The sequence below is a fragment of the Micromesistius poutassou genome (assembly GCF_964030765.1).
Source record: "Micromesistius poutassou genome assembly, contig: SCAFFOLD_6121, whole genome shotgun sequence".
Taxonomy (NCBI): Eukaryota; Metazoa; Chordata; class Actinopteri; order Gadiformes; family Gadidae; genus Micromesistius; species Micromesistius poutassou.
Window position 1 is genome coordinate 1 of NW_028180463.1, and position 12,396 is coordinate 12,396.

General features: G+C 46.6%; 1 protein-coding gene across 1 annotated transcript; it reads right to left on the minus strand.

The window, feature by feature from the left end:
- Positions 1–128: 128 nt before the first annotated feature.
- LOC311370771 (adenylyl cyclase-associated protein 2-like) lies at positions 129–10,234 on the minus strand (the record flags this gene model as incomplete). The annotated part of the gene is made up of 5 exons (XM_084489088.1): positions 10,138–10,234; positions 7,813–7,942; positions 7,275–7,375; positions 5,426–5,503; positions 129–271 (listed from the first exon to the last, which is right to left on the minus strand). Coding segments are annotated over exons 2-5 (443 nt in total), but the record flags the coding sequence as incomplete, so codon positions are not given.
- Between the last annotated feature and the right edge of the window lie 2,162 nt (positions 10,235–12,396).

A 12,396-nucleotide genomic window follows, 5' to 3' on the forward strand; every position in this document is an offset into this window, starting at 1 on the left:
GTGTCTCCTGTGTGTGTGTGTGTGTGTGTCTCCTGTGTGTGTGTGTGTGTGTGTGTGTGTACGTGTGTCTCCTGTGTGTGTGTGAGTGTGTGTGTTGTGTGTGTGTGTGTATGTGTACTCCTCCTCACCACGGCGACCCAGCCCAGTGCAGGGATGCTCTCGCTGACCGCGGAGAGGTGGTTGAAGAGGTTGCTGCCGCGGTGGTGATCGCGGTACTGCTGGATCTCCTGGATGTGGTCGGCAATGGCTTCAGCAGGTCCGACAGCTCCATCTGGGGGGGGGGGGGGGGGGCGAGATGAAGGGCGAGATGAAGGGACATCATTGGTATGAGAACAGTGGTGCTCAGGTGAAAGAAGTCATGTGGTGGTAGGGTTGGTACAGGCTTTGTTTTTTCGGACTTGCGAATTGCGAAGAAAATGCATTGTATTTATTGTCATGTGAGATGGGGGACGCAAGACTGCACGATCCCGTTTGAACCCAGACCCCCGTGCATCTGAACATATGTATCTGTGTACACGGCGTTCTTTCACAGGTCACTAAACCAACCACACTCTGCGAATCTGCCATATTTTGCTTTCCTTTTAAAAACACCTCTTAAAACTCTGGAGTACCCAGAGACTCCACGCGTTACGGGTCCCTGGGCTATACCTCTGGCCAGCCCTGGTCTCTCGAGCCAGGCAGTGGTACCAGCCAGCAGCTCCTTAACTACTGGATACTAGCTCACTCTATCCACCAGAGCCCTTTTTTCCACTGGAACATCCAGATCCGAGCCATAGATGCTGCTTCACCATTCCCAGCTTTGTCTCTTCCTCTCTCCCTCTTTTTCTCACACACACACACACACACACACACACACACACACACACACACACACACACACACACACAGACACACACACACACACACAGACACACACACAGACACACACACACACACACACACACACACACACACACACACACACACACACACACACACACACACACACGTGCACAATGTCTCTCCCTTCCCTCCATCCAGTCCTCAGAACATTCCTCTGTTAACTGGGAGATCCCTCTGGCCTTGTAAGGCATACTGACTCTGTTCAGTGTTTACAATTTACCTACCACACACACACACACACACACACACACACACACACACACACACACACACACACACGCACACGCACACGCACACGCACACACACACACATTTATAGTAAGCAAACAACACATATAAGTATATGCAAAGTTTCCTTGGTAGATGGTCCATTGCAGATTTCCCATTCTGATCTGCAGCTCAGAGACCTCTCTCACTGAACTACTCTGGTCTCTTGGTGATTCTCTCTCAGGGCTCTTGGTGATTCTCTCACTGAACTGGTTGACTGGAGGGCTCTTGGTGATTCTCTCACTGAACTGTGTCTAGTTGCTGAACTTCTCTGGTTGACTGGAGGGCTCTTGGTGATTCTCTGTGTCTAGTTGCATCAAGGAAATACATGGGAAAGCATGGTGAGAAAACATTAGAACCCTGCTAGTCATGTTGCCATTGCCTTCCTTTTAGAGGGAATTACTGATCTACGTAAGTAAGTGATGAAGTCACGGAGCGAGCATGTGTGTGTGTGTGTGTGTGTGTGTGTGTGTATGTGTGTGTGTCTATGTGTGTGTGTGTGTGTGCGTGTGTGTGTGTGTGTGTGTGTGTGTGTGTGTGTGTGTGTGTGTGTGTGTGTGTGTGTGTGTGTGTGTGTGTGTGTGTGTGTGTGTGTGTGTGTGTGTGTGTGTAGGATTTCAGTAATGTGCGTGTAAGGACATGATAAAGAAGACAAAAAGTTCCTTATTTCTTTTAACTAAATTCTTAACCCAATCAGATCCACATGATTCCAATGAGCCCAGATCTCTCCCCCTCCCCCTCTCCCTCTCTCCCTCTCTCCCTCTCCCTCTCTCTCTCTCTCTCTCTCTCTCTCTCTCTCTCTCTCTCTCTCTCTCTCTCTCTCTCTCTCTCCCTCTCTCTCTCTCTCTCACACTCTCTCTCTCTCTTTCTCTCTTACTCTCTCTTACTATCTCCTTTTTTTCTTTTTTCCGTGTGCGTGTTAATTACGGTCATGCCTATTGGTCAACAGAGGCTAACAAAATACGATTTGTATGTATCTTATAATGGGATTAGAAAAAAACATTTTACGTTCAAAACAACAGCGCAATCTTTGTAATGTTTATTAAATACTACGCTGTGATGACAGTTTTTGTTATTTTGTTTACCAGTGGCTTAAGTAAAATACCAAAGTGATGATGCTGCAGTATCTATGTTTCACTCAGCAGCGTTTGTGGTTCTGCTCACTCCTACCCTGGATGTAATGCTTTAGGAGTATCCATATATCCATATTCCCTTCAATGAGCCCATAAGAAGGACCCAAAGTGAGATCCCCATGCAGCCCTCAGCTCAGAGGGATGGGGGGGGGGGTCCTCCCTCTCTGGCAGAGAGACAGAAATAAAACTATATCTCCAGGTGGGAAGGGAGAGAGTGAGAGAGAGAGAAAGTGAGAGTGAGAGTGAGAGAGAGAGATATGCGTGGAAGGTGTAAACACGACTTCATGGAACCAGGGAATCTCAGACATAATCTATTCAATGTCACCATTCCTCTGCTCACTAACATTACTGAACCAAGTGTGTGTGTGTGTGTGTGTGTGTGTGTGTGTGTGTGTGTGTGTGTGTGTGTGTGTCGACAGGTCAAGCAAGACCAGGGTGTGTGCAGGGTGACAGAGCAGAAAGAAGTGTAATTGATTGAGAGGAAGGTGGTTGGTTAGAGAGCAGAACAACACCAGACGGAAGCTACCGCTCATGTCACGTTCATGTGTGTATAGGGATAAGGGTCGGCGGGGAGGGAGGGTTAGCGTTTAGGGAGGGGGGAGGGGGGAGGGGGGGGGGTGTCATGGTGTCACACACACACACACCCCGACCTCACCACCTACTTCCTCCACCAGCAGGAAGTAGGTGGCAGGGGAGGGGATCGGCACAATGGGGGAAATGATGTGGAGAAGATTTGACCCGCACAGGAAAAAGTCACACACACACACATACACTAAGATGAACACTCACACTCACAGGCACGCAGACATGCATGCACACACACACACACACACACACACACACAGACAAACACACACACATTAATAGAAAGTGAGAGAGAGACAGGGAGACTAACAGAAAGACAGACAGACAGACAGAGAGAGAGAGAGAGAGAGAGAGAGAGAGATAGAACTTCTTTCTCCACCTCTTTTTCTGTCTCTCGCTCCCAGTTTCACACACACACACACACACACACACACACACACACACACACACACACACACACACACACACACACACACACACACACACACACACACACACACAGAAGCACACACACACACACACACACTGGCAGGGAGGGGGCTCAAATATAGAACATGCCCATACAAAGTCACAGAGCAGCACAGGCCTGCTGGAGAGAGAGGCCAGGGCTTCATACTGCTCAGTGTGGACACGTTCCCCGGGACACTAGCCTGGGTCACACACACACACACACACACACACACACACACACACACACACACACACACACACACACACACACACACACACACACACACACACACACACACACACACACACACACACACACACACACACACACACACACACTCACAGGCCTGCACCCACAGACTTTTCTATTACTGTTATTAGCTTCTGTGATCCCTCTCCAATGTTCTCATGGTATTTATATTATGGCAGGGTAGGATTATTTTTATTATTCTCATTGCCTCCATCTCTGTATCTCTCTGTCTCTCTCTGTCTCTCTGTCTCTCTGTATCTCTCATTATCACTAGTTATCTCTCTGTCTCTCTCTGTCTCTCTCTGTCTCTCTCTGTTTCTCTCTGTATCTCTCTGTATGTCATACTCCTTATTCGCCTTTTTGAGAATTGCTGGTTGTTCTATTCACTGCCTTTCAGGGAACGACAAAAGAGTTAGGGAACGATCACGTCCTTGTTGGCCTACACACACACACACACACACACACACACACACACACACACACACACACACACACACACACACACACACACATAGACACCACACACAAGCACACACACACACACACACACACACACACACACACACACACACACACACACACACACACACACACACACACACACACACACACACACACACACACACACACACACACACACACACACACACACACACACACAGCTTTCTATCACTAACCCCCACCCCCTTTTCTCTGTACTGTGAATACATCAGGAATGTGTCGTAGCAAGTGTTTTTTGTTCTCCTTTTTGTCACAGAGCGATGTAATCCCTCTGTGAACAGCAGACCACCGGGCTGCCCGCCGTCCACAGCACAGGGCCCAGGGGCCCAGGGGCCCAGGGAGAGGGCCCTGTGTTTAGGATCCCTGCATGTACCTTGCACCAGAGACAGGTGCATCCAGTCATCACCGCTGAATTATTAGTGTCTGTTGTTGCATAGTTGTAGTTTACTACATCAATATATTACATATACTGTATTATGTTCCCCAACACACACATTTGACAATTTTGTGCGTTTTGGTATCCTCAAAGAGTATGTTGGAATTCATAGTTTGTGTGCGGAACATCATTTTTTTCACAGTTCCTCAAAACAGTATATTCTGAAATTGATCTTTTACAATCTTGGTCATTGTCCCCATATCATTTACAATTCCAGTGAAGATACACAAACACACACACACATCATATGTTGTAGCGGTACAAGATACAAAGGAGAAGGTCACATACATCCACACATCATCCAACACGACACGTCTATCTCCTCCTCATGACCGTTAGAGTGGGACTCTAGAGGTGCTCAGTACTAACGAGCAGGACTTTTGCTGCCTTCAAAACGCTCAGAGTTTCCGGGAGTTTCGGCGGTTCGGACCTTAAGCTCGGAGGAAAGTGCTTTGAACACTCTGTTGGGGCTGGGTTTTCGCTCAGAGTTTATTGCGGAAGTAAAGCAACCCGAGTCCTCCGAGATCACGTGACAACAATGGTTGCCCATTTCACTGATAGACTAAAGGGAACTCGCAGCAAGCACAAGAGGCGAATTGAACACCTATTCTGACATTGGCATTACAATACATTACAGCTTACAATTATAAACATCATCTGATAAATTCTCGCTCATGTTCAACCATCGCAAGCAGTTCTAATAAATCTAGCCTAGTCTCAAGTCTAGTCTCAAGAACGATCGTTTTTTCCGGTTTTTTATGCCATGGCCTACGAACTTCTGAGGGGGGGGCGTTTCCTGAACGCTCTGATATCGGAAGTGGGGAAGGTTCACGTAAAGACACGTAAGAGCTTCAGAACCTCCGAGCCGTTTTTGAAGGCGGCTTTAGTGAGAGGGTGTCTGGTGCTACGACGGGCTCCTACCTGTGGAGGCTGCTTATGGGTGGAGGCTATTTTCAGGAAGGCCCTCTGAGTCCGCAGGGCGTTCTCCACCAACTCTGCCTGTGGGTCACAGAGGTCAGGGGTCAACAAGGTCAGGGGTCAACAAGGGGATGTCATGACACGAAGATGATGGGGGGGGGGGGGGGGGTTGTGTTTAGTTTTAGATGTGTTTCCAAAGCCAAGCCTCTCCTCTGTTTGACACACACACACACACACACACACCCGTGCGCAGATTGTAGGCCCTTCTCAGCCAGCCTTTCCACAGCCAGTTTGTGTGTGTGTGTGTGTGTGTGTGTGTGTGTGTGTGTGTGTGTGTGTGTGTGTGTGCGTGCGTGCGTGTGTGAGTGCGTGCGTATGTGTGTGTGGCTGAGTATTTGGGAAGAGACCTCCACATGTGGGCCAGGGGAACCACCAGGGTGTCTATGACCATATAAGGACCTGGTAAAGAAGAGCTCTCCTCTTGGCTGCACATCCCCCCCCCCCCGCCTCCCCCCCACCCACCCCCCGCCCACCCCCCGCCCCCCCCCTGCCTCACTCCTGCCTCCAGACTCAGGAGGAGGATGAGAACCAGAGATAGAAGACATTTCTCTTTCCATGGCACTGCATGCTACACACACACACACTCAGGCCACTCATTCCTGTGATTGCATGAAGCACACTTGTGTGTTCAAAGCTCGCTTGTTTCACTTTAATACTATTGTCCACTGACAGATCATAAACAGCACAATGCACACACACACACACACACACACACACACACACACACATACACACGCACACACACACACACACACACACACACACACACACACACACACACACAAAATGTTCACAAGGAACAATGGCTCATTGTGAAAAAAAGGAAAAAGGTTCTGTGCCTGAGGTCCCTGTTGGCAGAATGGTACATTGTCTTGTAAACCATATATTTCCGCACCCTGTCATAACCTTACAACAGAGCAGTATTTAACAATTATGTTTTATGCCAGCAGCATTTCCCCAGATGCTTAGACTTTGAGTTGCAACGGGATACAAGCTCGGTTAACAATGACTGCATGCTCACAACTAAGTATAGGAACCTGGAAATCCCTCTTCAGCTGTTCAGTATTCACCCTAGATTTGCCCAGCAACCGGTTTTGATTGGCAGTGACCGATGACACGAACAAGGTGCTGCTCGTTGTCAGGCAGTCAACGTGAAACTATTACAAGACACTGGATACTGTGGTTCTATGAGGTGCTGCTGAAGAAATACATAGACTAATATATAGACTGGGATTAGTGGGACTGTTAAGAAGGACCATCACAGGCTGAACGGGCTTAGTCTCCAGATAGAAACATGTATCCAGAGAGGTACCCTGACATATACTCACTTTGGATCAAAGTGTCAAGTCACAAAATAATAACTTAACTTAACGTAATAGAGAGACTTCATCAACACCTTGTTGGTGGTTCTATGCTGATTTTGAAGGGAACATTTTCAGCCCATGTCTTGATGTCACTTACTATATGTATATTTCATGAGTGTCTCCTGGTATAGTGTGTCCTGTGAGTTAACAGCAGGCAGACAGTAGGAGACAGAAAGTCAGCCGTGTAGCAGGCTCAGTTCAAGACAACAGCTGCACCCAGGGACCTCTGTGTGTGTGACAGCTGCTCTCTCTCTCTCTCTCTCTCACTGTGAGTGTGTGTCTCTCGTCTGTGCGTGCACAAGAATGAGCCAAGGTTCAGTTGTGACTGTCCATCTCCACAACACACACACACACACACACACACACACACACACACACACACACACACACGCGCGCACACACACACACACACACACACAGACTCTCACGTGTTTCTCCACGTCGGGGCCCAGGGCCTTGCTGTTCTTCAGGTAGTTGGCCACGGGGCCGCGGAGCAGCAGGTCAAAGGACTCCATGCAGTGGGGCTCATCTGTAAGAGGGGGGTTAGCGTCACACTGGGTTCAAGGCCACGCTGAGCGCGCCGTGGTTAAGAGGTCGCCGCCCTTGTTGCTCTGCTGGTTCTGTCCCACAAGATGGCGCCTGGCATGACGTCACTTCACATTCCCTCTATGGGGTGAATTATCGTCCATAGTATTCATGTAGATCTATTTTGTTTATGCTGTATGTGTATGCTATGTGTGATGTCTTTAAAGCTACTGTGACCTTGAATTACCCCTTGGGGATCAATAAAAGTATCTATCTATCTATCTATCTATCTATCTATCTTATGTGTGCTTCACTCACTCAGAGTTGTTTGTCGGATCGCTACTTGACTGATATTTAAACGCCTCATATATAATATACAGTACCTTACTCGTATTTCTGTACTGTTTACTTGTGCCCGTGTGTGATTGCAGCGAGCCTCACCATCAAGCCCGTTGGAGTGTCCGTTGGATTGTAGGGACACGCAACGGCACGCCTGCATCTTGTTTGACACCTGCTCTAGACGAATCACAGCCTGCTCCAGGCGCTCTATCAGGGCTTCCATGACCCGCCTCTAGGAGACCAACAAGTGGAAGAAGAAGAAGAAGAAGAAGAAGAAGAAGAAGAGGGGGTAGAAAAGAATCAATCATTTGAAAACATTTAACAAAAGCGCCTTTAGCTTTCTTTAGGTGTATAAAAGCAAAGGAAAAAATGCCTTTTATGAAACGTTTTATCAGGTCGTTCAGATGCCCCTTCACGTCACCTGGCCTTTTTCACCGAATGCTATTGAACAAAAGTCTGAGCAGGGATAGGCCTACAGATCTGTTGTCAGGAGAACGAGAGACTCCAGTACATCATCACTTCATTTGCTCCAACAGTCATCAGTTAAGATCGACACGGTCAACTCAACCGAACGCACACGCGCTCACACACACACACACACATACACACATACACGCTCGTCCACATCACGCCACTATAGTGTCACCCGTCTGGAATCCGATCCTGGCCCATCTTACAAGTTGATGCTGCATCTCTGTTTACAAGCTGCTGCTACAGCTAGCCTCAGCCTCCCAGCCTCACACCTGCTGCCACCTGACACACTGACCACCGATGGGCGAGACACAGCGTCACCGTCACCATCTATTATTCACCAACGCAATCCCACTGAAAAACACTCGCCAACCCAGTTCCTGCACTTTAAACAATGTTCTCCGGTGTGTGTGTGTGTGTGTGCGCGCGTGTGCGTGTGTGCGTGCATGTGTGCGTGTGTGTGTGTGTGTGTGTGTGTGTGTGGCTGGCTGGCCGACCCTGGGTTCCATCTTGTCATTCTTTGAGTTCTCTGGCCGGTGCCAGATGCCTCTCGTAGGCCTCGGAGCTATTTTGGATCTCTGGGTCACGGCTGCCTCGGCCGGGGTGGGGCTGGCCCAACCTGGCCCACTAGAACCAGCTGTGTGTCTGGGGGGGAGGCAGGGCTCCGGCCCTCCTTGTGGTTGGCCTACTGCTGCTGTGATCGGCTCTCCACTCTTATCACATATTACCTCATCCACCGCTGTGAATTGTGACCTTGTGTTTTATAAAAAAAAAAAAAAAAAAGTTGTAGAAAGAGCTACGACATGACGTCGTTGGCTCCGTGACAAATTGGCTTCAATTATTAATCTTGTTTTCTTCCAAACTCTCTCCGTGGCGATGCAGAAGCTAGATGAAAGGATAGTGGATGGCAAACGCTATAACAGTGACATCCGTTTTGCTACCTTATAGGAAGCATTTATGTTAGTCTACAAAACTGAAAGCCTAGAGAATACATGTTATCTCAGTCTGCTGCTGGTACATTGTCATGTCTGAGCCCTGAACCCTGTGGCCTGGTATTTGATCTGACTGGCTATATTGGGGCACTGCCTGGACACTACAGTAGGGCTGCTGCAGGGAGTCTACTGTATGAATGATTCTAGTAGGGCTATATATATATAGGCTTATATATATATATATATGATATCAAATATATATAATGATATGAATATAAAAGTATCTGGACCATGTACACACTTAAAGACAGGATATCAGTTAATAGTGTGGGCGGGGAAAAGGCTTTACTATCGCTATGAATTCAGAACTGTAGACACAATTAATAATTGTTGTCAATTTGATAAACATTTGGAGACACAAATCCCCTCAAACAATTAATATGATAGCCTAAAATATAAAATAGCCCAATATAAATGATTATATTAATCACCACACACAACTACAACTACTTATACGGTTATTTGAAAGTGTCTTTATTGGACGTGCGTATGCGTAAAACAACAACGATGCATTACAATGATGCACCGTAATGAAATATTGTTGACACGATATTGGCGAGCGGTCAAGACTGCTGCGTCAGAGGCGCCACGTGGTGCGCAACACAAACTGATTTCTCCTGTCATTTTTTTTATTTTAAATATGCTTTTGTTCCAGTGAGCCTATTACAGTTACGGGACGGTGAATCATAATCTATTACATGCTACAATTGCCTTAAATGACAACACACAATTAGGATACACAGACAGATTTCGCGAGGCAAAATAGCACATGCTAGGAATAATCTTCCGTCACATTTATGAAACAAGAAGACGCTTTTCCTCACGTATCGACTCTCTCAGCCAAACGCATGCCGTTGCGCAGTCTCCAGGCCTACATATCTTCCCATAGTATTTGATCTCTCCCATTCAGAAAAATCTAATAAATCGACATGAAAGCACACCACACAGACATTTATTTGATTACCTCCTTCTTTCCGTCCCGAAGCGAGTTTTTATCTGGATGCTGATATTTCTTTCCCGGGAAAGATTTGTCCCAGACTGTCTGCTGCGGTCTCACAATAGCCCGCCTCTGAACCAACCAGACAGTTGCGCGCGGGACACTTCCGGGACTTCCAAATTAAGAAACATTGGCGAACTTGAGAGCGCGCGGCCCGGGCGACAGCTCGAGGACCATACGGTGACTCAGAGCCGCGATAACTCCCGTCTCGAGGGGGGATTTATCCGAGAACACACGCGCACAAGCCCTCAGTAGCAAAATAGCAGTTGTTTGTTTTATATATAGTTGGAGTATTACTGCCACCAAACCCTCTTAAGCGTCCAATTAAGAGGACCTGTCCAGTCAATCCCAAACGATATATGAAAGTGTAACTTTGATTAATATTTTTATCTTTGGACAACATTGCATTCTTGTTTGCAAACGTTTTGTTATGTGATTATTTTATTAGTGGCTGAGTCACTCTGAGAGAAGGCCTGCGTACGATTGCTCGCTCATGGTAACTTGGATATGAGGGTCGTCCTCACGTTTCATTGAGGTTAAAAAAAAACCTCCTCAAGCATGTTTATCCGGACAGTAGTGGCTCCAGTCTATTTAACTGTTCGATGGTCGGTGCAATGTATTTATAGAAAAAGCCCCCTCAGAGTTACACATTTAGTGATGGTCTCAATCAGGTGTTGAAATAGCCCAATGACGTGTTCGGTTTGCCTTGGAGCTAATAGATTAACAATGTGGACACACACAGGGACACACTTAAGCCACACACGTTTAGAATAGAAACGTCATGCAGAACTGTACACAGAACGAGTGACTTTATGCGTACCGCATTAAGCCAGAAGAAACATTTACCTCAGGGCCATGTTAATGGAGCGACGTAAAGATCTTCAATGTGTTTTGTGACACAAACAACTCGTACAACCAAGTTATTTAAATATAGAACATTTTTATTTCGATGTAGAGTAAATACTGTGGAAATTCTGAAATAATGTTTTTTTTCCCCATACCAACAGGACCTTTGCATTTAAATAGTTACACATTTACACATCTCCATCCAGTGACAATGAAAAGCTTCTCTAAAAATATTTTTTTTGTCTTTCAATTTTTATATTTATTTCATATTTTCCCTTGTAAAGAAATAGTTCAAGTATAAAAATTCCCAACAGTGTCGATGGCCCATCGGATCATTATTGAAGGCTAGAAGGAAAAAAGCATGCATTGACAGACTACATTCTAATGGAGAAAGCAGCATATTTGCCTTTTTTTGTCTTAAATATTATCTCGTTTTTTTCATCAGCACTAAACATTGATGAAGCACACTACAGGTTGCATGCAAGTAGGCCAGTATTTTAAAAATAAAATCAGTTTCCATATAAAAGGCATTAAGCTTGCTGAAATGTCATCTCATGTTAAGGATTCCAAAAGGCAAAATAACATGTGTATAGTTGTACAGTGCACATAACAAAATGGTCTCTTAAATAACTCCTACAACAACATTTTGGTTGAATATGTTAATAATAATAATAATAATAATATAATACAAATATTATTAATAATAATAATAATAATAATAATAATAATATTACGACTAAAACTACTCAATAACTTATATATATATGCCTTGAGATGAGTACATAATATTATAAATACAGTACGCCTGCCAAGTCATACCCTCAGAGAGCCAACAGAGTCAACACTCTAAATAAATAGCCTAGCTTAAATACTACACTTCTCCGTCCTCCGGGTTTGTTTTTTTTGTTTCTTTTCTGAACGTTTTACTCGTCTCGAAACGATTCTCTTAAATAGCAATAACACATGTAAGGCACACAGAGAGGAGGAAGACCCGCATGATGTCAGAGAGCTGGAAGACACACGGCGCCCACGGCCCCCCCCGGCCACGCCGCCCCCCCCCCCCCCGCCCCCCCCGCCCCCCCCCGCCCCTGGCCCTTGACTCAGGACGGGGCGTGAGGGCTGAGGCTGAGGCAGGCCCCTTTTTTGGTGTAAGCAATCATGTACAAGAGGCGGCAGTATAGGTCTGTGTTTGAGTGTGTGCGTGTGTGTGTCCGTGTGCGTGTGTGTGTGTGCGTGTGTGTGTGCGCACACCTGACATCAGCATGGAGGCGTGCGTGCGTGAGTGAGTGTGGGAATGGGGGGGGGGGGATCGATGTGGGACCGTGGGTGCTTCATCTGTGTGTGATGGAGGGGTAGGGAGGGCAATGAGGGAGGTGGGGG